This window comes from Pseudophryne corroboree, chromosome 1 (assembly GCF_028390025.1).
Source record: "Pseudophryne corroboree isolate aPseCor3 chromosome 1, aPseCor3.hap2, whole genome shotgun sequence".
Classification (NCBI taxonomy): domain Eukaryota; kingdom Metazoa; phylum Chordata; class Amphibia; order Anura; family Myobatrachidae; genus Pseudophryne; species Pseudophryne corroboree.
The window spans coordinates 867,519,069-867,543,764 of NC_086444.1; the positions used below are offsets into that span (position 1 = coordinate 867,519,069).

Here is a 24,696-nt window from a genome sequence, read left to right on the forward strand (position 1 = left end):
GAAACATGAATACTGCCTCAGATCAGGTTATTTCAATCTCCAGGGATCGACCAAGCCCAGCTCAGAGACAGTATCTGCAAATGGGGAACGCTTTGGCTGCGGGTTGGAGGATGCCGTAGACAGCCTATCCAGCTCATGATTCAAAACATTGTTAAAGTCACCCATACAGACAGTAGCCACCCCCGGGGATGCAGCCATAAAAGTAGATGCCTTTTTAAGCACGTCAGATGAATACGGAGGGGGTACATACACAGCCAGCAACAGTAAAGGGACAGAGTTAATTTTACATTTCTCTATCGTCCTAGTGGATGCTGGGGTTCCTGAAAGGACCATGGGGAATAGCGGCTCCGCAGGAGACAGGGCACAAAAAGTAAAGCTTTAGGATCAGGTGGTGTGCACTGGCTCCTCCCCCTATGACCCTCCTCCAAGCCTCAGTTAGATTTTTGTGCCCGGCCGAGAAGGGTGCAATCTAGGTGGCTCTCCTAAAGAGCTGCTTAGAAAAGTTTAGCTTAGGTTTTTTATTTTACAGTGAGTCCTGCTGGCAACAGGATCACTGCAACGAGGGACTTAGGGGAGAAGAAGTGAACTCACCTGCGTGCAGGATGGATTGGCTTCTTTGGCTACTGGACATTAGCTCCAGAGGGACGATCACAGGTACAGCCTGGATGGTCACCGGAGCCTCGCCGCCGGCCCCCTTGCAGATGCTGAAAAGAGAAGAAGGTCCAGAATCGGCGGCAGAAGACTCCTCAGTCTTCTTAAGGTAGCGCACAGCACTGCAGCTGTGCGCCATTGCTCTCAGCACACTTCACACGGCAGTCACTGAGGGTGCAGGGCGCTGGGAGGGGGGCGCCCTGGGAGGCAATGTAAACCTATTTTTTGGCAAAAAATACCTCACATATAGCCTCCGGGGGCTATATGGAGATATTTAACCCCTGCCAGAATCCGTTGAAGAGCGGGAGACGAGCCCGCCGAAAAAGGGGCGGGGCCTATCTCCTCAGCACACAGCGCCATTTTCCCTCACAGAAAGGCTGGAGGGAAGGCTCCCAGGCTCTCCCCTGCACTGCACTACAGAAACAGGGTTAAAACAGAGAGGGGGGGCACTAATTTGGCGTTAGAAATATATAAAAAGATGCTATAAGGGAAAACACTTATATAAGGTTGTCCCTATATAATTATAGCGTTTTTTGGTGTGTGCTGGCAAACTCTCCCTCTGTCTCTCCAAAGGGCTAGTGGGTCCTGTCCTCTATCAGAGCATTCCCTGTGTGTGTGCTGTGTGTCGGTACGTGTGTGTCGACATGTATGAGGACGATGTTGGTGAGGAGGCGGAGCAATTGCCTGTAATGGTGATGTCACTCTCTAGGGAGTCGACACCGGAATGGATGGCTTATTTAGGGAATTACGTGATAATGTCAACACGCTGCAAGGTCGGTTGACGACATGAGACGGCCGACAAACAATTAGTACCGGTCCAGACGTCTCAAAAACACCGTCTGGGGTTTTAAAACGCCCGTTTACCTTAGTCGGTCGACACAGACACGGACACTGAATCCAGTGTCGACGGTGAATAAACAAACGTATTCCTTATTAGGGCCACACGTTAAGGGCAATGAAGGAGGTGTTACATATTTCTGATACTACAAGTACCACAAAAGAGGGTATTATGTGGGATGTGAAAAAACTACCTGTAGTTTTTCCTGAATCAGATAAATTAAATGAAGTGTGTGATGATGCGTGGGTTCCCCCCGATAGAAAATTATTGGCGGTATACCCTTTCCCGCCAGAAGTTAGGGCGCGTTGGGAAACACCCCTTAGGGTGGATAAGGCGCTCACACGCTTATCAAAACAAGTGGCGGTACCGTCTATAGATAGGGCCGTCCTCAAGGAGCCAGCTGACAGGAGGCTGGAAAATATCATATAAAAGTATATACACACATACTGGTGTTATACTGCGACCAGCGATCGCCTCAGCCTGGATGTGCAGAGCTGGGGTGGCTTGGTCGGATTCCCTGACTAAAAATATTGATACCCTTGACAGGGACAGTATTTTATTGACTATAGAGCATTTAAAGGATGCATTTCTATATATGCGAGATGCACAGAGGGATATTTGCACTCTGGCATCAAGAGTAAGTGCGATGTCCATATCTGCCAGAAGATGTTTATGGACACGACAGTGGTCAGGTGATGCAGATTCCAAACGGCACAAAGGTGTATTGCCGTATAAAGGAAGAGGAGTTATTTGGGGTCGGTCCATCGGACCTGGTGGCCACGGCAACTGCTGGAAAATCCACCGTTTTTACCCTAAGTCACATCTCTGCAGAAAAAGACACCGTCTTTTCAGCCTCAGTCCTTTCGTCCCTATAAGAGTCATATTTGCCCAGGGATAGAGGAAAGGGAAGAAGACTGCAGCAGGCTGCCCATTCCCAGGAACAGAAGCCTTCCACCGCTACTGCCAAGCTCTCAGCATGACGCTGGGACCGTACAGGACCCCTGGATCCTACAAGTAGTATCCCAGGGGTACAGATTGGAATGTCGAAACGTTTCCCCCTCGCAGGCTCCTGAAGTCTGCTTTACCAAGGTATCCCTCCGACAAGGAGGCAGTATGGGAAAAAATTCACAAGCTGTATTCCCAGCAGGTGATAATCAAATTACCCCTCCTACAACAAGGAAAGGGGTATTATTCCACACTATATTGTGGTACTGAAGCCAGAAGGCTAGGTGAGACCTATTCTAAATCTAAAAAAATTTGAACACTTACAAAGGTTCAAATCAAGATGGAGTCACTCAGAGCAGTGATAACGAACCAGGAAGAAGGGGACTATATAGTGTCCCGGGACATCAGGGATGCTTACCTCCATGTCCCAAATTTGCCCTTCTCACTAAGGGTACCTCAGGTTCGTGGTATAGAACTGTCACTGTCAGTTTCAGACGCTGCCGTTTGGATTGTCCACGGCACCCCGGGTCTTTACCAAGGTAATGGCCGAAATGATGATTCTTCTTCGAAGAAAAGGCGTCTTAATTACCCCTTACTTGGACGATCTCCTGATAAGGGCAAAGTCCAGGGAACAGTTGGAGGTCGGAGTAGCACTATCTCGGATACTGCTACAACAGCACGGATGGATTCTAAATATTCCAAAATCGCAGCTGATCCTGACGACACGTCTGCTGTGCCTAGGGATGATTCTGGACACAGTCCAGAAAAAGGTGTTTCTCCCGGAAGAGAAAGCCAGGGAGTTATCCGAGCTAGTCAAGAACCTCCTAAAACCAGGAAAAGTGTCAGTGCATCATTGCACAAGGGTCCTGGTAAAAATGGTGGCTTCCTACGAAGCAATTCCATTCGGCAGATTTCACGCAAGAACTTTTCAGTGGGATCTGCTGGACAAATGGTCCGGATCGCATCTTCAGATGCATCAGCGGATAACCCTATATCCAAGGACAAGGGTGTCTCTCCTGTGGTGGTTACAGAGTGCTCATCTTCTAGAGGGCCGCAGATTCGGCATTCAGGATTGGATGCTGGTGACCACGGAGGCCAGCCCGAGAGGCTGGGGAGCAGTCACACAAGGAAAAAATTTCCAGGGAGTGTGATCAAGTCTGGAGACTTTTCTCCACATAAATATACTGGAGCTAAGGGTAAATTTATAATGCTCTAAGCTTAGCAAGACCTCTGCTTCAAGGTCAGCCGGTATTGATCCAGTGGGAAAAACATCACGGCAGTCGCCCACGTAAACAGACAGGGCGGCACAAGAAGCAGGAGGGCAATGGCAAAAACTGCAAGGACTTTTCGCTGGGCGAAAAATCATGTGATAGCACTGTCAGCAGTGTTTCATTCCGGGAGTGGAAACTGGGAAGCAGACTTCCTCAGCAGGCACGACCTCCACCCGGGAGAGTGGAAACTTCATCGGGAAGTTTTTCCACATGATTGTGAACCGTTGGGAAATACCAAAGGTGGACATGATGGCGTCCCGTCTGAACAAAAAACGGGACAGGTATTGCGCCAGGTCAAGAGACCCTCAGGCAATAGCTGTGGACGTTCTGGTAACACCGTGGGTGTACCAGTCGGTGTATGTGTTCCCTCCTCTGCTTCTCATACCTAAGGTACTGAGAATTATAAGACGTAGAGGAGTAAGAACTATACTCATGGCTCCGGATTGGCCAAGAAGGACTTGGTACCCGGAACTTCAAGAGATGCTCACAGAGGACTTATGGCCTCTGCCGCTAAGAAGGGACTTGCTTCAGCAAGTACCATGTCTGTTCCAAGACTTACCGCAGCTGCGTTTGACGGCATGGCGGTGGAACGCCGGATCCTAAGGGAAAAAGGCATTCCGGAAGAGGTCATTCCTACCCTGGTCAAAGCCAGGAAGGAGGTGACCGCACAACATTATCACCACATGTGGCGAAAATATGTTGCGTGGTGTGAGGCCAGGAAGGCCCCACGAAGAAATTTCAACTCGGTCGATTCCTGCATTTCCTGCAAACAGGAGTGTCTATGGGCCTCAAATTGGGGCCCATTAAGGTTCAAATTTCAGCCCTGTCGATTTTCTTCCAGAAAGAATTGGCTTCAGTTCCTGAAGTCCAGAAGTTTGTCAAGGGAGTATTGCATATACAACCCCCTTTTGTGCCTCCAGTGGCACTGTGGGATCTCAACGTAGTTCTGGGATTCCTCAAATCACATTGGTTTAAAACCAGTCAAATCTGTGGATTTGAAGCATCTCACATGAAAAGTGACCATGCTCTTGGCTCTGGCCTGGGCCAGGCGAGTGTCAAATTGGTGGGTTTTTTTCTCAAAAAAGCCCATATCTATTTGTCCATTCGGACTGGGCAGAGCTGCGGACTCGTCCCCAGTTCTCTCCCTAAGGTGGTGTCAGTGTTTCACCTGAACCAGCTTATTGTGGTGCCTTGCGCCTACTAGGGACTTGGAGGACTCCAAGTTGCTGGATGTTGTCAGGGCCCTGAAAGTATAGGTTCCAGGACGGCTGGAGTCAGGAAAACTGACTTGCTGTTATCCTGTATGCACCCAACAAACTGGTTGCTCTTGCTTCTAAGCAGACTATTGCTAGTTGGATGTGTAATACAATTCAGCTTGCACATTCTGTGGCAGGCCTGCCACAGCCAAAATATGTAAATGCCCATTCCACAAGGAAGGTGGGCTCATCTTGGGCGGCTGCCCGAGGGGTCTCGGCTTTACAACTTTGCCGAGCGGCTATTTAGTCAGGGGCAAACACGTTTGTAAAATCTTACAAATTTGATACCCTGGCTAAGGAGGACCTGGAGTTCTCTCATTCGGTGCTGCAGAGTCATCCGCACTCTCCCGCCCGTTTGGGAGCTTTGGTATAATCCCCATGGTCCTTTCAGGAACCCCAGCATCCACTAGGACGATAGAGAAAATAAGAATTTACTTACCGATAATTCTATTTCTCGGAGTCCGTAGTGGATGCTGGGCGCCCATCCCAAGTGCGGATTATCTGCATTACTTGTACATAGTTACAAAAATCGGGTTATTATTGTTGTGAGCCATCTTTTCAGAGGTTCCGCTGTTATCATACTGTTAACTGGGTTCAGATCACAGGTTGTACAGTGTGATTGGTGTGGCTGGTATGAGTCTTACCCGGGATTCAAAATCCTTCCTTATTGTGTACGCTCGTCCGGGCACAGTATCCTAACTGAGGCTTGGAGGAGGGTCATAGGGGGAGGAGCCAGTGCACACCACCTGATCCTAAAGCTTTACTTTTTGTGCCCTGTCTCCTGCGGAGCCGCTATTCCCCATGGTCCTTTCAGGAACCCCAGCATCCACTACGGACTCCGAGAAATAGAATTATCGGTAAGTAAATTCTTATTTTTAGAAACACATATCTCCCCCACTGATGCGTTTGTATACTTTCAAGCAAGAAGGCTTTCTGATCAAGATCGACACTCCCCGGGACGCTGCGGTGTGCATGGAATGGAAAGCCCACCCCACCCATGGTTTTTTGAGAGACATAATTCTAGTACCCACCAAGGGGGTCTCCATTAAACAGATTACATCCGCTGCATATTGTTTAATCTGTCTAAGGACCAGGGAGCGCTTGACCGTGTCATTGATCACCCTCACGTTCCAGGACAGAAACCTAACCAAAGCCATAACAAAGCAGCGTGATGATGAAACAGATGACCCGCGACCAGCCACCCCCAGCACTTATCCAGCAAACCATACTCATAATTAGCTGTAACATAAACACATCAGAAACAAGAACATTGCACATCAGAAAACAAAAACAGCAATACCTTAACGAAACCCCCACCCCCACCCCGTATACCACTAAGAACTTGTAGCATACCTAATTCCCTAACAACCAACGCTCCCAAAAACAATCTTCAAAAACGAAGGCAAAAAATACCTTTACACATTCTATAAAATCAAAGAAAAACAAAAACCAAAACCAAAAAGGGGGCCAAGAATTTAGTGACCTAAAAGCAGGAGAAGCTTCCAGCTAAATTCAAGTCCCCCCGCCCAAGGCCGTCAGAACAACCCCATCCAAATAACCATTCGGGACCCTACAGCGGGACATATATATCCAGGTAGCCCTGAAAAGAACATATAAAACTATATCAGGATATTAGCCAGAGGCAGCAAGAGGTAGATAACTTGAAGAGAAGTGAGCACCGGAACAACATAATATAAGCATAATAACAGTCCTCAGGAGTATCCCAGTATGTTCCCCGCTAACGATGAACACACATCCCTCCCAAGAAACAGAGCAGGCAGAAGAGAAACAGTATACTTGTAAATAGAGAAACCGAATGCATGAGTTCAGTCAGCGGCCATCGCCCGCCGCGCCGGAAAGCGCCTGTCCAGCCACACTGACGCTTCACGGGGAGACGTGAAGAATTTGGTTTCCCCATCAGAAACTACCCGTAATTTAGACGGAAAGAGCATGGCATAGGGGATGTTCAGTTCACGCAGCCTGCGTTTCACGGGGACAAACTGAGCTCTATCCTTCTGAACGTCTATAGCAAAATCCGGAAAGACTGATATCGGAGAACCGTTCCACTTGAGGGGGCCCTTAGTACGGGCCAGTTTCAGAATCACATCCCGGTCCCGGTAGGGAAGGAGCTTGGCAATGAACGTACGGGGAGGTGCCCCTGGAGGCAATGGACGCATCGGAACCCTGTGAGCGCGCTCCACTGCAAAATGCGAGGTGAACTCCTCCGCTCCAAATGCATCCAGCAGCCACTTCTCAAGAAATTTTTCGGGGGAGTCACCCTCCTCTTTCTCAGGGAGTCCAACGAAGCGGACATTATTCCGTCTCAATCTCCCCTCCATATCCGTCATCTTTTTATGTACCTCCGACATCTGCGACTCCAAAGCTGAAGTACGTCTACCAAGTGGCGTAACCGTGTCTTCCAGAGTGGATGTGCGTGTCTCAACTTCACCGACTCTCTCTCTCACCCGCTGAAGGTCTTGGTGTATAATAGATAAGTCCGCCTGGACTTGACCGATCCTGTCGGCAAAACGGGTCTCGCTGGCCGTGACCGCATCCAGCACCTTCTGCAACGCGGCATCTGTAGCCTCCACGGAAGAAGAGTTAGCTGACGGAGAAGGCGGCAACGAGGTCGACTGCACCTCCCCCCCTTGTTGGGACCGTGTCGGAGGATTTCTGACAAACTTCTCTAACTTCGCCGCGGCCGCAGCAGCCTGATGTGGTTTGACCATTATAGCCAAGTTGATGGCAGAGAGCAGGGAACAATAGTATATCAAAACTGTCCAGCAACTACGTATGAATTATATAGTATATCAGACTGTCCAGCTAGCCGGCCGCTGCCCTGTGAGCAAATAGTATATCAAAACTGTCCAGAGGTTGCAGACGGAGAAGGCAGTATATCAAATCTGTCCAGTCACAGCCGGTCCGGGCGCTGCCCTTAATAGGATGTGCAGGGGGTTACCAGGATAAAGTAAAGAATGACCTGCACTGTGGCACAATTTATACACTCTGCAGGGGTAATGAAGCAGTCCTACAGAGGAACTCCACGCAGCCTATATATTAAGTGCAGTAGTCTTGGTACATGGAAGGGCTCACACAACTCCCCCAGGGTGTGCTTTGTCCCCCTAGCAGTGGAAAAGGCTCTCCAAGAGGCAGGCAAGGGAGCAGGAGCTGTGGCAGTATAGCAGGGGAGCGGCGGCGGGACCCGTGGCAACACTGCAGCGGGGATTTCCCCGATCTCACTCCCGAAGCAAGGGACAAGCAGGGTCAGGCAGGTCGCCCCGGCTTCACACAGCGGTAGCGGACTCCAGACAGCGTGTAGGGCGGCAGCGCGGTGTCCCACATGATACAGCAGGTCCCGGCACCCCGCTCACTCAGACCTTCCGCCCGCAGCAGGAGAGCGCAGCATGGCTCCCAACTTAGTACAGGGGTCCCTCCACAGCTTCACCCAGGTAGCGGGGCTGTCTTCAAACCCAGGGGGGGGACACAGGATCTTTGGGTCGGATATATTAGCTGGAGAGCCACGCAACCTGCGTGCTACTCCATGCCTGCCGTAGCCACGCCCCTCAGGTTAGTAAATTTAAGGCTTGTTTTGTATTGTCTGCTACCCTGTTACTATGATGAATACAATGTGAGGTTTAACAGTTGACGACGTGAAGCAACTTTCTCTAAATTGGATGATTTGAGTAAGTCCTTCAACATTCCAGGATAGTTCCTGTGTCGAATGAAGAAGTTGTCGGAGTTAAGAATGGTTTACTATCCAGTCTCAGCAGCATCTTCATGCCATGATGAGAAGCTTGGTTGGAGCTCATTCCTTTGATAATTAAGTTGCAAACCATGCAGATTAGAAAAAATGTAAAGAAATCACATTTTTATTAGGTCAGGGCTTGACAATTTTTTTAAATCTAGGAGCCAGGATGAAAGTGTAGGAGCCAGATCACCCCTCCACCACCACACAAGAAAACTAAGGGGGTGACACCAAGCAAACAAGCCCTCTGCAGCTAACCCCTCCCCCCGAGCAACCAACCCCCCCACGGCCACACAACTAAAGCGGTACCCCCAGGCAAACCATCCCTCCACAGCCACTCCCCGGGCCAGAAATACCCCTCTTCCTTTTTTGGCCACATCAGTACCCCCTCCGAAGCCACAATCCCCAGCTACGCATAGACTCTCTTACCAGAGAGCTCTATGCAGCTGGAATTTGGAGACAGCAGACAGTGCAGGCTGGGACAAACAGGAGGAGTCAGCGCAGGCTGGGGTGGACAGGCACAGCAGTCAGCGCAGGCTGGGAGATAAACGCTCAGCACATGCACTCCCATGCGTGAATTGGGCGCTGCAATAAAGGCACGCCCATGAATCTCTGCTGGGGCTGCAGAGGATCTGCTACCTCTCCCCCTAAAATCTGGTAGGCAGGCAGCAAAATCTAGGGGCCATGGCGACCTGACCCCTGGGATTTGTCGAACCCTGTATTAGGTAATCTTTCATATGAACTATTATCACATTGTACAAGCAGGTATACTGAAACAAATAACCGATTATTGTAGAAGTAATACATAAAAGACCTTACCTTCACCTTAGGGAATCAAACCCATATCAAATGTGTGACTCAGTGATGCTTACAACTATAATGACTGATTTCTTTGTCTACCCAGCCATGTCTCCCTTATGTAGCCCATACACTTGTGAGACATGGCATACAATCCTTCGATATCGATGCATCTGTAAGAGAAATTTAAGGTACCATGCGATGCACAGGCATGCTGCTCGAATATTGCGTCTCATGATAGTATATGCTGCACTTAATATTTATCGCAGTGCGATCGCATGTGTTTTTAAAAACACATGCGATATATCGTACTGTGATGCGCGATGGGCACCCGCCGGCACTCGGCGGGAACGTGCCCATCATGTGATTACCATGCGATTGATCGCATGGTAATCACTTTGGCAGTTCAGGCGCGATTTCATCGCGCCTGAATTGCTGGTGCGATGTCGCGGGGCATCGCACAAGTGTATGGGCACCATTAGCTCCTTTGTATTTCCTATGCTTCATTTCTACTTTTCTTATCTCTCTTGATCACCAGGATCTTCCCATTTCCCATCCTCACAGCATCTCACCTGCCAGCTTTACCTATACCTTCTCTTTTTCTTATAGTTTGAGGGTAGGTGGGATACTTCTTTCTAATTAACCAAAGCTCTGTAACTAACTGCCTGTCTATATAACCATCTGAAATATCTAAAATATGTTTTATACAATCAAACGTTTTTTCTTAGTTAAGTTGTTGTAGTATCAAAGTCAACAATGAGTGGCAATCCTTGATAACTCAACAAAATTCTTATTTTAAAGCAGATAACATGGACGAACAAGCAAAGGTTCCCTTTGGATCGAAACATGCAGAAAATAAACCTCTGCATAACTTTACCATCCCTAAAATAAAAAGAGATACTGAAAAAGGTTAGTATGCAATGTCTTAATATTTTAATACATTTTAAACTTTGAACTGGAGTGATCCTTTGTGTAACATTACTGCTTCCAAATTCATACTCTCCTAGACTCCATAAGAGGTGATATTTTTGTTTATTTCCATGGGTACAGCTATATATACAGGTTGAGTATCCCTTATCCAAAACACTTGGGACCGGAAGAATTTTGGATATCGGATTTTTCCGTATTTTGGAATAATTGCATACCATAATGAGATATCATGGCGATGGGACCTAAGTCTAAGCACAGAATGCATTTATGTTTCATATACACCTTATACAAACAGCCTGAAGGTCATTTTAGCCAATATTTTTAATAACTTTGTGCATTAAACAAAGTGTGTGTACATTCACACAATTCATTTATGTTTCATATACACCTTGTACACACAGCCTGAAGGTCATTTAATACAATTTCTCTGACGTCCTAGTGGATGCTGGGGACTCCGTAAGGACCATGGAGGAATAGCGGCTCCGCAGGAGACTGGGCACAAAAGTAAAGCTTTAGAACTACCTGGTGTGCACTGGCTCCTCCCCCTATGACCCTCCTCCAAGCCTCAGTTAGATTTTTGTGCCCGAACGAGAAGGGTGCACACTAGGTGGCTCTCCTGAGCTGCTTAGTGAAAAGTTTAGTTTTAGGTTTTTTATGTTCAGTGAGACCTGCTGGCAACAGGCTCACTGCATCGAGGGACTAAGGGGAGAAGAAGCGAACTCACCTGCGTGCAGAGTGGATTGGGCTTCTTAGGCTACTGGACATTAGCTCCAGAGGGATCGATCACAGGCCCAGCCATGGATAGGTCCCAGAGCCGCGCCGCCGGCCCCCTTACAGAGACAGAAGACAGAAGAGGTCCGGAAAATCGGCGGCAGAAGACGTCCTGTCTTCAACAAGGTAGCGCACAGCACTGCAGCTGTGCGCCATTGCTCTCAGCACACTTCACACTCCGGTCACTGAGGGTGCAGGGCGCTGGGGGGGGGCGCCATGAGACGCAATAAAAACACCTTGGATGACAAAAAATGCATCACATATAGCTCCTGGGCTATATGGATGAATTTAACCCCTGCCAGAATACACAGAAAAACGGGAGATAAGGCCGCCGAGAAGGGGGCGGAGCCTATCTCCTCAGCACACTGGCGCCATTTTCCCTCACAGCTCCGTTGGAGGGAAGCTCCCTGGCTCTCCCCTGCAGTCACTACACTACAGAAAGGGTTAAAAAAGAGAGGGGGGCACTAATTACGCGCAGTATTAAAAATACAGCAGCTGTAAGGGGAAAAACACTTATATAAGGTTATCCCTGTATATATATAGCGCTCTGGTGTGTGCTGGCAAACTCTCCCTCTGTCTCCCCAAAGGGCTAGTGGGGTCCTGTCCTCTATCAGAGCATTCCCTGTGTGTGTGCTGTGTGTCGGTACGTTTGTGTCGACATGTATGAGGAGAAAAATGATGTGGAGACGGAGCAGATTGCCTGTAATAGTGATGTCACCCCCTAGGGGGTCGACACCTGAGTGGATGAACTGTTGGAAGGAATTACGTGACAGTGTCAGCTCTGTATAAAAGACAGTGGTTGACATGAGACAGCCGGCTACTCAGCTTGTGCCTGTCCAGACGTCTCATAGGCCGTCAGGGGCTCTAAAGCGCCCGTTACCTCAGATGGCAGATATAGACGCCGACACGGATACTGACTCCAGTGTCGACGGTGAAGAGACAAATGTGACTTCCAGTAGGGCCACACGTTACATGATTGAGGCAATGAAAAATGTTTTACACATTTCTGATAATACGAGTACCACCAAAAAGGGGTATTATGTTCGGTGAGGAAAAACTACCTGTAGTTTTCCTGAATCTGAGAAATTAAATGAGGTGTGTGATGATGCGTGGGTTTCCCCCGATAACAACTGATAATTTCTAAAATGTTATTGGCATTATATCCTTTCCCGCCACGACCAGCAATCGCCTCAGCCTGGATGTGCAGTGCTGGGTTGGCGTGGTCGGATTCCCTGACTGAAAATATTGATACCCTAGATAGGGACAGTATATTATTGCCTATAGAGCATTTAAAAGATGCATTTCTATATATGCGTGATGCACAGCGGAATATTTGCCGACTGGCATCAAGTCTAAGTGCGTTGTCCATTTCTGCCTGTAGAGGGTTATGGACACGACAGTGGTCAGGTGATGCGGATTCCAAACGGCATTTGGAAGTATTGCCTTATTAAGGGGAGGAGTTATTTGGGGTCGGTCTTTCAGACCTGGTGGCCACGGCAACAGCTGGGAAATCCACGTTTGTACCCCAGGTCGTCTCTCAACATAAGAAGACGCCGTATTATCAGGCGCAGTCCTTTCGTGGGCAAGCGGGCAAAAGGTTCCTCATTTCTGCCCCGTGACAGAGGGAGAGGAAAAAGGCTGCAGAAATCAGCCAGTTCCCAGGAACAGAAGCTCTCTCCCGCCTCTGCCAAGCCCTCAGTATGACGCTGGGGCTTTACAAGCAGAATCAGGCACGGTGGGGGCCCGTCTCAATGAATTTCAGCGCGCAGTGGGCTCACTCGCAATTAGACCCCTGGATCCTTCAGGTGATATCTCAGGGGTACAAATTGGAATTCGAGACGTCTCCACCTCGCCGTTTCCTAAAGTCGGCTTTACCGATGTCTCCCTCTGACAGGGAGGCAGTTTTGGAAGCCATTCACAAGCTGTATTCCCAGCAGGTGATAATCAAGGTACCCCTCCTGCAACAGGGAACGGGGTATTATTCCACACTGTTGTGGTACCGAAGCCGGACGGCTCGGTGAGACCGATTCTAAATCTAAAATCTTGAACACTTACATACGGAGGTTCAAATTCAAGATTGAGTCACTCAGAGCAGTGATTGCGAACCTGGAAGAAGGGGACTACATGATGTCTCGGGACATCAAGGATGCTTACCTTCATGTCCCAATTTACCCTTCTCACCAAGGGTACCTCAGGTTTGTGGTACAGAACTGTCACTATCAGTTCAGACGCTGCCGTATGGATGGTCCACGGCACCCTGGGTCTTTACCAAGGTAATGGCCGAAATGATGATACTCTTTCGAAGGAAGGGAATTTTAGTTATCCCTTACTTGGACGATTCCCTGATAAGGGTAAGATCCAGGGAACAGTTGGAGGTCGGTGTAGCACTATCTCAGGTAGTGTTGCGGCAGCACGATTGGATTCTCAATATTCCAAAATCGCAGCTGATTCCGACGACTCGTCTTCTGTTCCTAGGGATGATCCTGGACACAGTCCAGAAAAAGGTTTTTCTCCCGGAGGAGAAAGTCAGGGAGTTATCCGAGCTAGTCGGGAACCTCCTATAACCAAGCCAAGTCTCAGTACATCAATGAAAGGGTTCTGGGAAAAATGGTGGCTTCCTACGAAGCAATCCCATTCGGCAGATTCCACGCAAGAACTTTCCAGTGGGACCTGCTGGACAAATGGTCCGGGTCGCATCTTCAGATGCATCAGCGGATAACCCTGTCACCAAGCACAAGGGTGTCTCTCCTGTGGTGGTTGCAGAGTGCTCATCTTCTAGAGGGCCGCAGATTCGACATTCAGGACTGGGTCCTGGTGACCACGGATGCCAGCCTGCGAGGCTGGGGAGCAGTCACACAGGGAAGGAATTTCCAGAGCTTATGGTCAAGCCTGGAGACATCACTTCACATAAATATCCTGAAGCTAAGGGCCATTTACAATGCTCTAAGCTCAGCAAGACCTCTGCTTCAAGGTCACCCGGAGTTGATCCATTCGGACAACATCACGGCAGTCACCCACGTAAACAGACAGGGTGACACAAGAAGCAGGAGGGCAAGGCAGAAGCTGCAAGGATTCTTCGCTGGGCGGAAAATCATGTGATAGCACTGTCAGCAGTATTCATTCCGGGAGTGGACAACTGGGAAGCAGACTTCCTCAGCAGACACGACCCCCACCCGGGAGAGTGGGGACTTCACCCAGAAGTCTTCCACATGTTTATAAAACTCGACAAGTATTGCGCCAGGTCAAGGGACCCTCAGTCAATAGCTGTAGACGCTCTGGTAACACAGTGGGTGTACCAGTCAGTGTATGTGTTCCCTCCTCTGCCTCTCATACCCAAGGTACTGAGAATTATAAGATGGAGAGGAGTAAGCACTATATTCGTGGCTCCGGATTGGCCAAGAAGGACTTGGTAACCGGAACTTCAAGAGATGCTCACGGAGGATCCGTGGCCTCTACCTCTAAGAAGGGACCTGCTCCAGCAAGGACCCTGTCTGTTCCAAGACTTACCGCGGCTGCGTTTGACGGCATGGCGGTTGAACGCCGGATCCTGAAGGAGAAAGGCATTCCGGATGAAGTCATTCCTATCCTGATCAAAGCCAGGAAAGATATAACCGCAAAACATTATCACCGCATTTGGCGAAAATATGTTGCGTGGTGCGAGGCCAGTAAGGCCCGACGGAGGAATTTTCAACTAGGTCGATTCCTACATTTCCTGCAAACAGGAGTGTCTATGGGCCTGAAATGGGGGTCCATTAAGGTTCAAATTTCGGCCCTGTCAATTTTCTTCCAAAAAGAACTAGCTTCAGTCCCTGAAGTTCAGAAGTTTGTGAAAGGGGTACTGTATATACAGCCTCCTTTTGTGCCCCCAGTGGCACCTTGGGATCTAAATGTAGTTTTTGGGCTCCAAAAGTCACATTGGTTTGAACCACTTAAATATGTGGAGTTAAAATATCTCACATGAAAAGTGGTCATGCTGTTGGCCCTGGCCTGGGCCAGGTGCGTGTCAGAATTGGCGGCTTTATCCTGTAAAAGCCCTCATCTGATTTTCCATTCGGACAGGGCGGAATTGAGGACTTGTCCTCAGTTTCTCCCTAAGGTGGTTTTCAGCGTTTCACCTGAATCAACCTATTGTGTTGCCTGCGGCTACTAGGGACTTGGAGGACTCCAAGTTGCTAGACGTTGTCAGGGCCCTGGAAATATAGGTTTCCAGGACGGCTGGAGTCAGAAAATCTGACTCGTTGTTTATTCTGTATGCACCCAACAAGCTGGGTGCTCCTGCTTCTAAGCAGACTATTGCTCGTTGGATTTGTAGTACAATTCAGCTTGCACATTCTGTGGCAGGCCTGCCACAGCCAAAATCTGTAAAAGCCTATTCCACAAGGAAGGTGGGCTCATCTTGGGCGGCTGCCCGAGGGGTCTCGGCTTTACAACTTTGCCGAGCAGCTACTTGGTCAGGAGAAAATACGTTTGTAAAATTCTACAAATTTGATACCATGGCTGAGGAGGACCTGGAGTTCTCTCATTTGGTGCTGCAGAGTCATCCGCACTCTCCCGCCCGTTTGGGAGCTTTGGTATAATCCCCATGGTCCTTACGGAGTCCCCAGCATCCACTAGGACGTCAGAGAAAATAAGAATTTACTTACCGATAATTCTATTTCTCGTAGTCAGTAGTGGATGCTGGGCGCCCATCCCAAGTGCGGATTGTCTGCAATACTGGTACATAGTTATTGTTACCAAAAAATCGGGTTATTGCTGTAGTGAGCCATCTTTTCTAGAGGCTCCTCTGTTATCATGCTGTTAACTGGGTCTAGATCACAAGTTATATGGTGTGATTGGTGTGGCTGGTATGAGTCTTACCCGGGATTCAAAATCCTTCCTTATTGTGTACGCTCGTCCGGGCACAGTATCCTAACTGAGGCTTGGAGGAGGGTCATAGGGGGAGGAGCCAGTGCACACCAGGTAGTTCTAAAGCTTTACTTTTGTGCCCAGTCTCCTGTGGAGCCGCTATTCCTCCATGGTCCTTACGGAGTCCCCAGCATCCACAACGGACTACGAGAAATAGAATTATCGGTAAGTAAATTCTTATTATTTTTAATGACTTTCTGTATTAAACAAAGTTTGTGGACATTGAGCTTCAGAAAACAAAGGTTTCACTATCTCACTCTCACGAAAAAAAGTTCCGTAATTCGGAATATTCCGTATTTCGGAATATTTGGATATGGGATACTCAACCTGTAATATGAAAAAATGGTGGTAAAGAGCAGGAGGTGGCACTACTTTTTAGAATAAGGTGTTTTGGAGATAGTGAACATTTTTATAAGAATTATACTTATCCAAAACAAAAGCAATTGAATCCTCATTTGGCATCCGTTTCTCATTGCTGGAATTTGAATGAATTCGTATTTCATGAAAATGGAATGAGATGAAAGTAAACCACTGTGTATTAACGTATTTGATGGATTTGTTTTGTCATTGGGTTAAATAAACAGTATCCCTTCAAGAAGCTTAGGGTTTCTTTTATGCAAAAGCTTCTACTTGATAATGTAATTAAAAGGTGATGATTTTAGTCTGGGTTCTTAAAGCAGCTAATATCAAACAGGGAGAAGTGGCATACCTCACTTGCTGTACACATATAAAGGTTTCATTGTATAAAATATGTTGTGGTGTCTGTCTTAATTATTGAGACTCCTAGTACCAAAACTTAGAGAGGTGGCGTTCCTCACTTACGCTTATGTGAGGTGCTATACACCTATAATAGTTTCTTTAAGCCAGATGTGTTAGGGATGTCAATCAGTCACTGGACTGTAGAGGTGGCGTACCTCACTTACACATGTCAGGTGTATAATAATGCTCAAAAGGGTTTCTTTAATATGAAGGCAATCGCTGTGTACCGATCGATACTCACGATGTAACAGGTGGTGAAATATATGTAGCGGTTTCTTTACTTCGTGGGAGCAACATTGCCAGAGAATTGCTTGTAAATAAAAATATTTATTTCCATGACAAAACCACATATAGAATATAAAAAATAATAACATATATAGTATTCGCAGGTGTAGGGTAAGCAATGACTTCAGAATGGGGGACACCTTAGAAACTGAGAACCCCGGTCTGGTTCCTGATTCTCTTAAGGATGTAAAAAATAATAAAAAATATATAAAATTATATAATAAATATATAAACAGTCCTACCTCTTCTCAAGTATGATGTCCAGGTCCACCTCAGAATACCACCTCAAGGCCAACGCGTTTCAAGTTAAAACTAGAGATGAGCGCCTGAAATTTTTCGGGTTTTGTGTTTTGGTTTTGGGTTCGGTTCCGCGGCCGTGTTTTGGGTTCGACCGCGTTTTGGCAAAACCTCACCGAATTTTTTTTGTCGGATTCGGGTGTGTTTTGGATTCGGGTGTTTTTTTCCAAAAACACTAAAAAACAGCTTAAATCATAGAATTTGGGGGTCATTTTGATCCCAAAGTATTATTAACCTCAAAAACCATAATTTACACTCATTTTCAGTCTATTCTGAATACCTCACACCTCACAATATTATTTTTAGTCCTAAAATTTGCACCGAGGTCGCTGTGTGAGTAAGATAAGCGACCCTAGTGGCCGACACAAACACCGGGCCCATCTAGGAGTGGCACTGCAGTGTCACGCAGGATGTCCCTTCCAAAAAACCCTCCCCAAACAGCACATGACGCAAAGAAAAAAGAGGCGCAATGAGGTAGCTGTGTGAGTAAGATTAGCGACCCTAGTGGCCGACCCAAACACCGGGCCCATCTAGGAGTGGCACTGCAGTGTCACGCAGGATGGCCCTTCCAAAAAACCCTCCCCAAACAGCACATGACGCAAAGAAAAAAAGAGGCGCAATGAGGTAGCTGTGTGAGTAAGATTAGCGACCCTATTGGCATTCCTGGGGAAGGAGGAAATTGACACTGAGGGAGTTGGTGGGGTGGTTTGCGTGAGCTTGGTTACAAGAGGAAGGGATTTACTGGTCAGTGGACTGCTTCCGCTGTCACCCAAAGTTTTTGAACTTGTCACTGACTTATTATGAATGCGCTGCAGGTGACGTATAAGGGAGGATGTTCCGAGGTGGTTAACGTCCTTACCCCTACTTATTACAGCTTGACAAAGGGAACACACGGCTTGACACCTGTTGTCCGCATTTCTGGTGAAATACCTCCACACCGAACTGACCGAAGAGCTGATTTTTTTGGTATTTTCACCTGGCATGTCAACGGCCATATTCCTCCCACGGACAACAGGTGTCTCCCCGGGTGCCTGACTTAAACAAACCACCTCACCATCAGAATCCTCCTGGTCAATTTCCTCCCCAGCGCCAGCAACACCCATATCCTCCTCATCCTGGTGTACTTCAACACTGACATCTTCAATCTGACTATCAGGAACTGGACTGCGGGTGCTCCTTCCAGCACTTGCAGGGGGCGTGCAAATGGTGGAAGGCGCATGCTCTTCACGTCCAGTGTTGGGAAGGTCAGGCATCGCAACCGACACAATTGGACTCTCCTTGTGGATTTGGGATTTCGAAGAATGCACAGTTCTTTGCTGTGCTGCTTTTGCCAGCTTGAGTCTTTTCATTTTTCTAGCGAGAGGCTGAGTGCTTCCATCCTCATGTGAAGCTGAACCACTAGCCATGAACATAGGCCAGGGCCTCAGCCGTTCCTTGCCACTCCGTGTGGTAAATGGCATATTGGCAAGTTTACGCTTCTCCTCCGACAATTTTATTTTAGGTTTTGGAGTCCTTTTTTTACTGATATTTGGTGTTTTGGATTTGACATGCTCTGTACTATGACATTGGGCATCGGCCTTGGCAGACGACGTTGCTGGCATTTCATCGTCTCGGCCATGACTAGTGGCAGCAGCTTCAGCACGAGGTGGAAGTGGATCTTGATCTTTCCCTAATTTTGGAACCTCAACATTTTTGTTCTCCATATTTTAATAGGCACAACTAAAAGGCACCTCAGGTAAACAATGGAGATGGATGGATTGGATACTAGTATACAATTATGGACGGGCTGCCGAGTGCCGACACAGAGGTAGCCACAGCCGTGAACTACCGCACTGTACTGTGTCTGCTGCTAATATATAGACTGGTTGATAAAGAGATAGTATACTCGTAACTAGTATGTATGTATAAAGAAAGAAAAAAAAACCACGGTTAGGTGGTATATACAATTATGGACGGGCTGCCGAGTGCCGACACAGAGGTAGCCACAGCCGTGAACTACCGCACTGTACTGTGTCTGCTGCTAATATAGACTGGTTGATAAAGAGATAGTATACTCGTAACTAGTATGTATGTATAAAGAAAGAAAAAAAAACCACGGTTAGGTGGTATATACAATTATGGACGGGCTGCCGAGTGCCGACACAGAGGTAGCCACAGCCGTGAACTACCGCACTGTACTGTGTCTGCTGCTAATATATAGACTGGTTGATAAAGAGATAGTATACTCGTAACTAGTATGTATGTATAAAGAAAGAAAAAAAAACCACGGTTAGGTGGTATATACAATTATGGACGGGCTGCCGAGTGCCGACACAGAGGTAGCCACAGCCGTGAACTACCGCACTGTACTGTGTCTGCTGCTAATATATAGACTGGTTGATAAAGAGATAGTATACTCGTAACTAGTATGTATGTATAAAGAAAGAAAAAAAAACCACGGTTAGGTGGTATATACAATTATGGACGGGCTGCCGAGTGCCGACACAGAGGTAGCCACAGCCGTGAACTACCGCACTGTACTGTGTCTGCTGCTAATATAGACTGGTTGATAAAGAGATAGTATACTCGTAACTAGTATGTATGTATAAAGAAAGAAAAAAAAACCACGGTTAGGTGGTATATACAATTATGGACGGGCTGCCGAGTGCCGACACAGAGGTAGCCACAGCCGTGAACTACCGCACTGTACTGTGTCTGCTGCTAATATATAGACTGGTTGATAAAGAGATAGTATACTCGTAACTAGTATGTATGTATAAAGAAAGAAAAAAAAACCACGGTTAGGTGGTATATACAATTATGGACGGGCTGCCGAGTGCCGACACAGAGGTAGCCACAGCCGTGAACTACCGCACTGTACTGTGTCTGCTGCTAATATATAGACTGGTTGATAAAGAGATAGTATACTCGTAACTAGTATGTATGTATAAAGAAAGAAAAAAAAACCACGGTTAGGTGGTATATACAATTATGGACGGGCTGCCGAGTGCCGACACAGAGGTAGCCACAGCCGTGAACTACCGCACTGTACTGTGTCTGCTGCTAATATAGACTGGTTGATAAAGAGATAGTATACTACTAATATTATATACTGGTGGTCAGGTCACTGGTCACTAGTCACACTGGCAGTGGCACTCCTGCAGCAAAAGTGTGCACTGTTTAATTTTAATATAATATTATGTACTCCTGGCTCCTGCTATAACCTATAACTGGCACTGCAGTAGTGCTCCCCAGTCTCCCCCACAATTATAAGCTGTGTGAGCTGAGCAGTCAGACAGATATATAATATATATAGATGATGCAGCACACTGGCCTGAGCCTGAGCAGTGCACACAGATATGGTATGTGACTGACTGAGTCACTGTGTGTATCGCTTTTTTCAGGCAGAGAACGGATATATTAAATAAACTGCACTGTGTGTCTGGTGGTCACTCACTATATAATATATTATGTACTCCTGGCTCCTGCTATAACCTATAACTGGCACTGCAGTAGTGCTCCCCAGTCTCCCCCACAATTATAAGCTGTGTGAGCTGAGCAGTCAGACAGATATATATAATATTATATATAGATAATAGATGATGCAGCACACTGGCCTGAGCCTGAGCAGTGCACACAGATATGGTATGTGACTGAGTCACTGTGTGCTGTGTATCGCTTTTTTCAGGCAGAGAACGGATTATATTATGTACTCCTGGCTCCTGCTATAACCTATAACTGGCACTGCAGTAGTGCTCCCCAGTCTCCCCCACAATTATAAGCTGTGTGAGCTGAGCAGTCAGACAGCCTGAGCAGCGCACACAGATATGGTATGTGACTGAGTCACTGTGTGCTGTGTATCGCTTTTTTCAGGCAGAGAACGGATTATAAATAAAAGTGGTGGTCACTGGTCACTATCAGCAAAACTCTGCACTGTACACTACTGAGTACTCCTAATGCTCCCCAAAATTAGTAAATCAAGTGTCTCTCTAATCTGTTCTAATTCTAAACGGAGAGGACGCCAGCCACGTCCTCTCCCTATCAATCTCAATGCACGTGTGAAAATGGCGGCGACGCGCGGCTCCTTATATAGAATCCGAGTCTCGCGATAGAATCCGAGCCTCACGAGAATCCGACAGCGTCATGATGACGTTCGGGCGCGCTCGGGTTAACCGAGCAAGGCGGGAAGATCCGAGTCGCTCGGACCTGTGAAAAAAAACATGAAGTTCGGGCGGGTTCGGATTCAGAGAAACCGAACCCGCTCATCTCTAGTTAAAACACTCTTTTCAAGGCTCAGAGGAATGTTCCAAAGGTCAGATATATATATATATATATATATATATATATATATATAGTAAAAAGGTAATGACCCAAAATGGAGGTACTACCAGTTCTCCGGACCGTAATTTGTCCACATTTTTTCATACAGTTTATAAGTGTTTGCCTCTTCTAGTAAGTGCCCAGTGTGATTACACTGTTAATGGAGGGCTTATAGAGATGTTCCTCCACACTGAGGGCCTCTTCTGGCCAGCTTCTGATAAACCAAAAGTGGCTGTTAATTCGGAAATCAGAAAAGGTCATTCCGTTGTTAGTGTTTATGTGAGATGTAGTCTTTGCGGGAAACAGGAAGTGTGTCGTCCCACCAATACTGAAAGTCATCATAAAACCTCAGGGATTGATGGGAGATGTTTTTTTCCCCTCAGAGTTTCTTTCTTAAAGTACTAGACATGCATGGTGTTAGTTGTTCTGTAATAAAAATTAAGTCAAGGTTCTTGCAAGGTTTTGCAATATAAATAGATATTATTTTAAGGATAAAAAATGGAGTAGAAGTAGGAAAGTGCAATCTCCCTTTTAAGAGATCCCTTGTACTGATAAAATAGTTAATGGTATGCCTTCTTTATGAAATCCAACCAGTGTGGAGACCAAGATGTTTTATTTAAATAAGTACAGTCTCTCTGTTAATAAGCTCTGCTTAGTAATACTGTCCATTGAGGGCTTAATTGCAAGTACGCTTTGAATAAACAGCGTGTGTACTGTTTTTGGGATCTTACCCATACAGCATCCAATGCTGCAGCGTCCCTGCTCACAGGTGCTGTTTCTCTTATTCGCTGGAGCCGTCTGAGTCTCAAGGAGAGTGGCGTGCTCTCACTGTACTGTATTATGTCTCCCAGCTGTGAAGCTCAATAGCCCAACGCTCTTGGTGATATATGGCGGTTCACTATGGAGGCGGCCCCACTCCTGGTTTGATGTCCCGCTGGAGCAATCGAGGTGATTAGAGCAAATAGGTGATATCCACATGTATTCTTTGAAAAAGCACCAGGATTGGTGCAAAACCGGTCAGAAGGATACCTGTGCATCACCTCGATTGCTCCAGCGGGACATTACACCAGGAGTGCGGCCTCCTCCGTAGTACTGCCATAAATCACCAAATAAGAGCGTCGGGCTATTGAGCTTCACAGCCGGGAGACATATACGGCACAGTGAGAGCACGCCACTCTCCTTGAGCCTCAGACCACTCCAGCGAATAAGAGAAAAAGCACCTGTGAGCAGGGATGATGCAGCATTGGATGCTTTATGGGTTAGATCCCCACACAGTTGGAGGCTGAATAGACATAGGAGGCACAGAGGGCTTGTGGCTGGAGGGGACACAAGGAGCAAGACAACAGCAATAACACAGCTCCAGGTCACACTGATATTTGGTATTATTAATATATAGAGGAAAGGGGACCGTACAGAGATATATGAGTGGGAATAACACAGTTCCCAGCTCACACTGATATGTGGTATTAATATATCGAGGAGAGGGGACCGTACAGTGATATATAAAAGGGATAACACAGCTCCCAGCTCACACTGATATGTATGTGGTATTATTATTATATAGAGGAGAGGGGGCCGCTAGGTGATATATGAGGGGGAATAACACAGCTCCCTGCTCACACTGATATGCTATATTATTAATATAAAGAGGAAAGGGGACTAAAGGGGGAATAATACAACTCCCAGATGACACTATTACATTCGTTTTCTCTTGCGTCCTAGAGGATACTGGGGTCCATTTAGTACCATGGGGTATAGACGGGTCCACTAGGAGCCATGGGCACTTTAAGAATTTGATAGTGTGGGCTGGCTCCTCCCTCTATGCCCCTCCTACCAGACTCAGTGTAGAAAATGTGCCCGGAGGAGTCGGTCACGCTGAAGGAAGCTCCTGAAGAGTTTTCTGCATTTATTTTATATGTTTGTTATTTTCAGGCAGGGCTGGATGGCACCAGCCTGCCTGCTTTGTGGGACTTAGGGGGGGTAACGGCCCAACCTAATGGTTAATGGTCCCGTTCCCCGCTGACAGGACACTGAGCTCCTGAGGGACCTATTCGCAAGCCCATCACGGTGAGCATACAGACCCGCAGCACTCCGACACCTATAACAGAGCCAGAAGAAAGAAGAGTGGTGAGTACTGAGCTGGCGTCCCGACTAGCGGGGAGCTCGCAATTACGGAGATGCACGGCTTCTAAACGGGGCTGAATGCGTCTCCGGATACAATACACAACTACGTCCCCGTACACTGTACACAGTACCCATACTGGCACAACAGCCTTAAAACGGTTTTCTGCTGCGGGGTACACTGGGCTCCACAAGGATAGACATTGGGGTGTAGAGTAGGATCTTGATCCGAGGCACCAACAGGCTCAAAAGCTTTGACTGTTCCCAAGATGCATAGCGCCGCCTCCTCTATAACCCCGCCTCCCTGTACAGGAGCTCAGTTTTGTAGTTTGTGCCGAGATAGCAGGCACTTAACAGAGGGGCTGCTCCTAGCAGCCCTAAAGAAGAGCTTTTTAAGAAGAAAAGTGATGACTTCAAGGGCTGCAGCAGTGTGTAGATGTCAGGAGACATTCACTGCTGCAGCTCCATCTCTCCCTAGCGGCGCAGTACACTCCCGCGCCCTGGTTGCCGGGTAACTACAGCGGGAGGCTCCGGTTTTCTTCCTGTCAGGCACACACGGTTGGTGCTCTCCGGGATCGCATGGCCGCGCTTCGGGAGGTGGTGAGTGGGTGCCGCTCGCGGGACCTGTGCTGTATCGCGATCCTGCGCAATCGGTGGGAGGCGGGCCACGCGCGCTGGCGGTGGACATTGTGGCATACAGGCGATCCCACTAGATCACCAGGGCATGGGTGCAGGTCAGGTTTTCTCTCTAAACCTTTTTACAAGTAGCCCGCAGTACCAGGGGGTTTTGCCAGCAGAGGGGATAAGGCTTAGACCTGGATCCCC

The 24,696-nt window shown here is 47.5% G+C and overlaps 1 protein-coding gene across 10 annotated transcripts in view; it reads left to right on the forward strand.

Moving 5' to 3' along the window:
• TEX15 (testis expressed 15, meiosis and synapsis associated) overlaps positions 1–24,696 on the forward strand; it is a 313,058-nt gene that overhangs the window by 98,689 nt on the left and 189,673 nt on the right. For 5 of the 10 annotated variants that reach the window (XM_063920025.1, XM_063920023.1, XM_063920031.1 and 2 more), the window contains exon 3: positions 10,309–10,413. In XM_063920025.1, the coding sequence (XP_063776095.1) occupies positions 10,314–10,413 (100 nt within the window). In that variant the 5' untranslated portion in view covers positions 10,309–10,313. Of the gene's footprint in view, positions 1–10,305; positions 10,414–24,696 lie in introns of those variants that run through there. The other 5 variants (XM_063920026.1, XM_063920024.1, XM_063920029.1 and 2 more) reach the window with 2 other exon arrangements.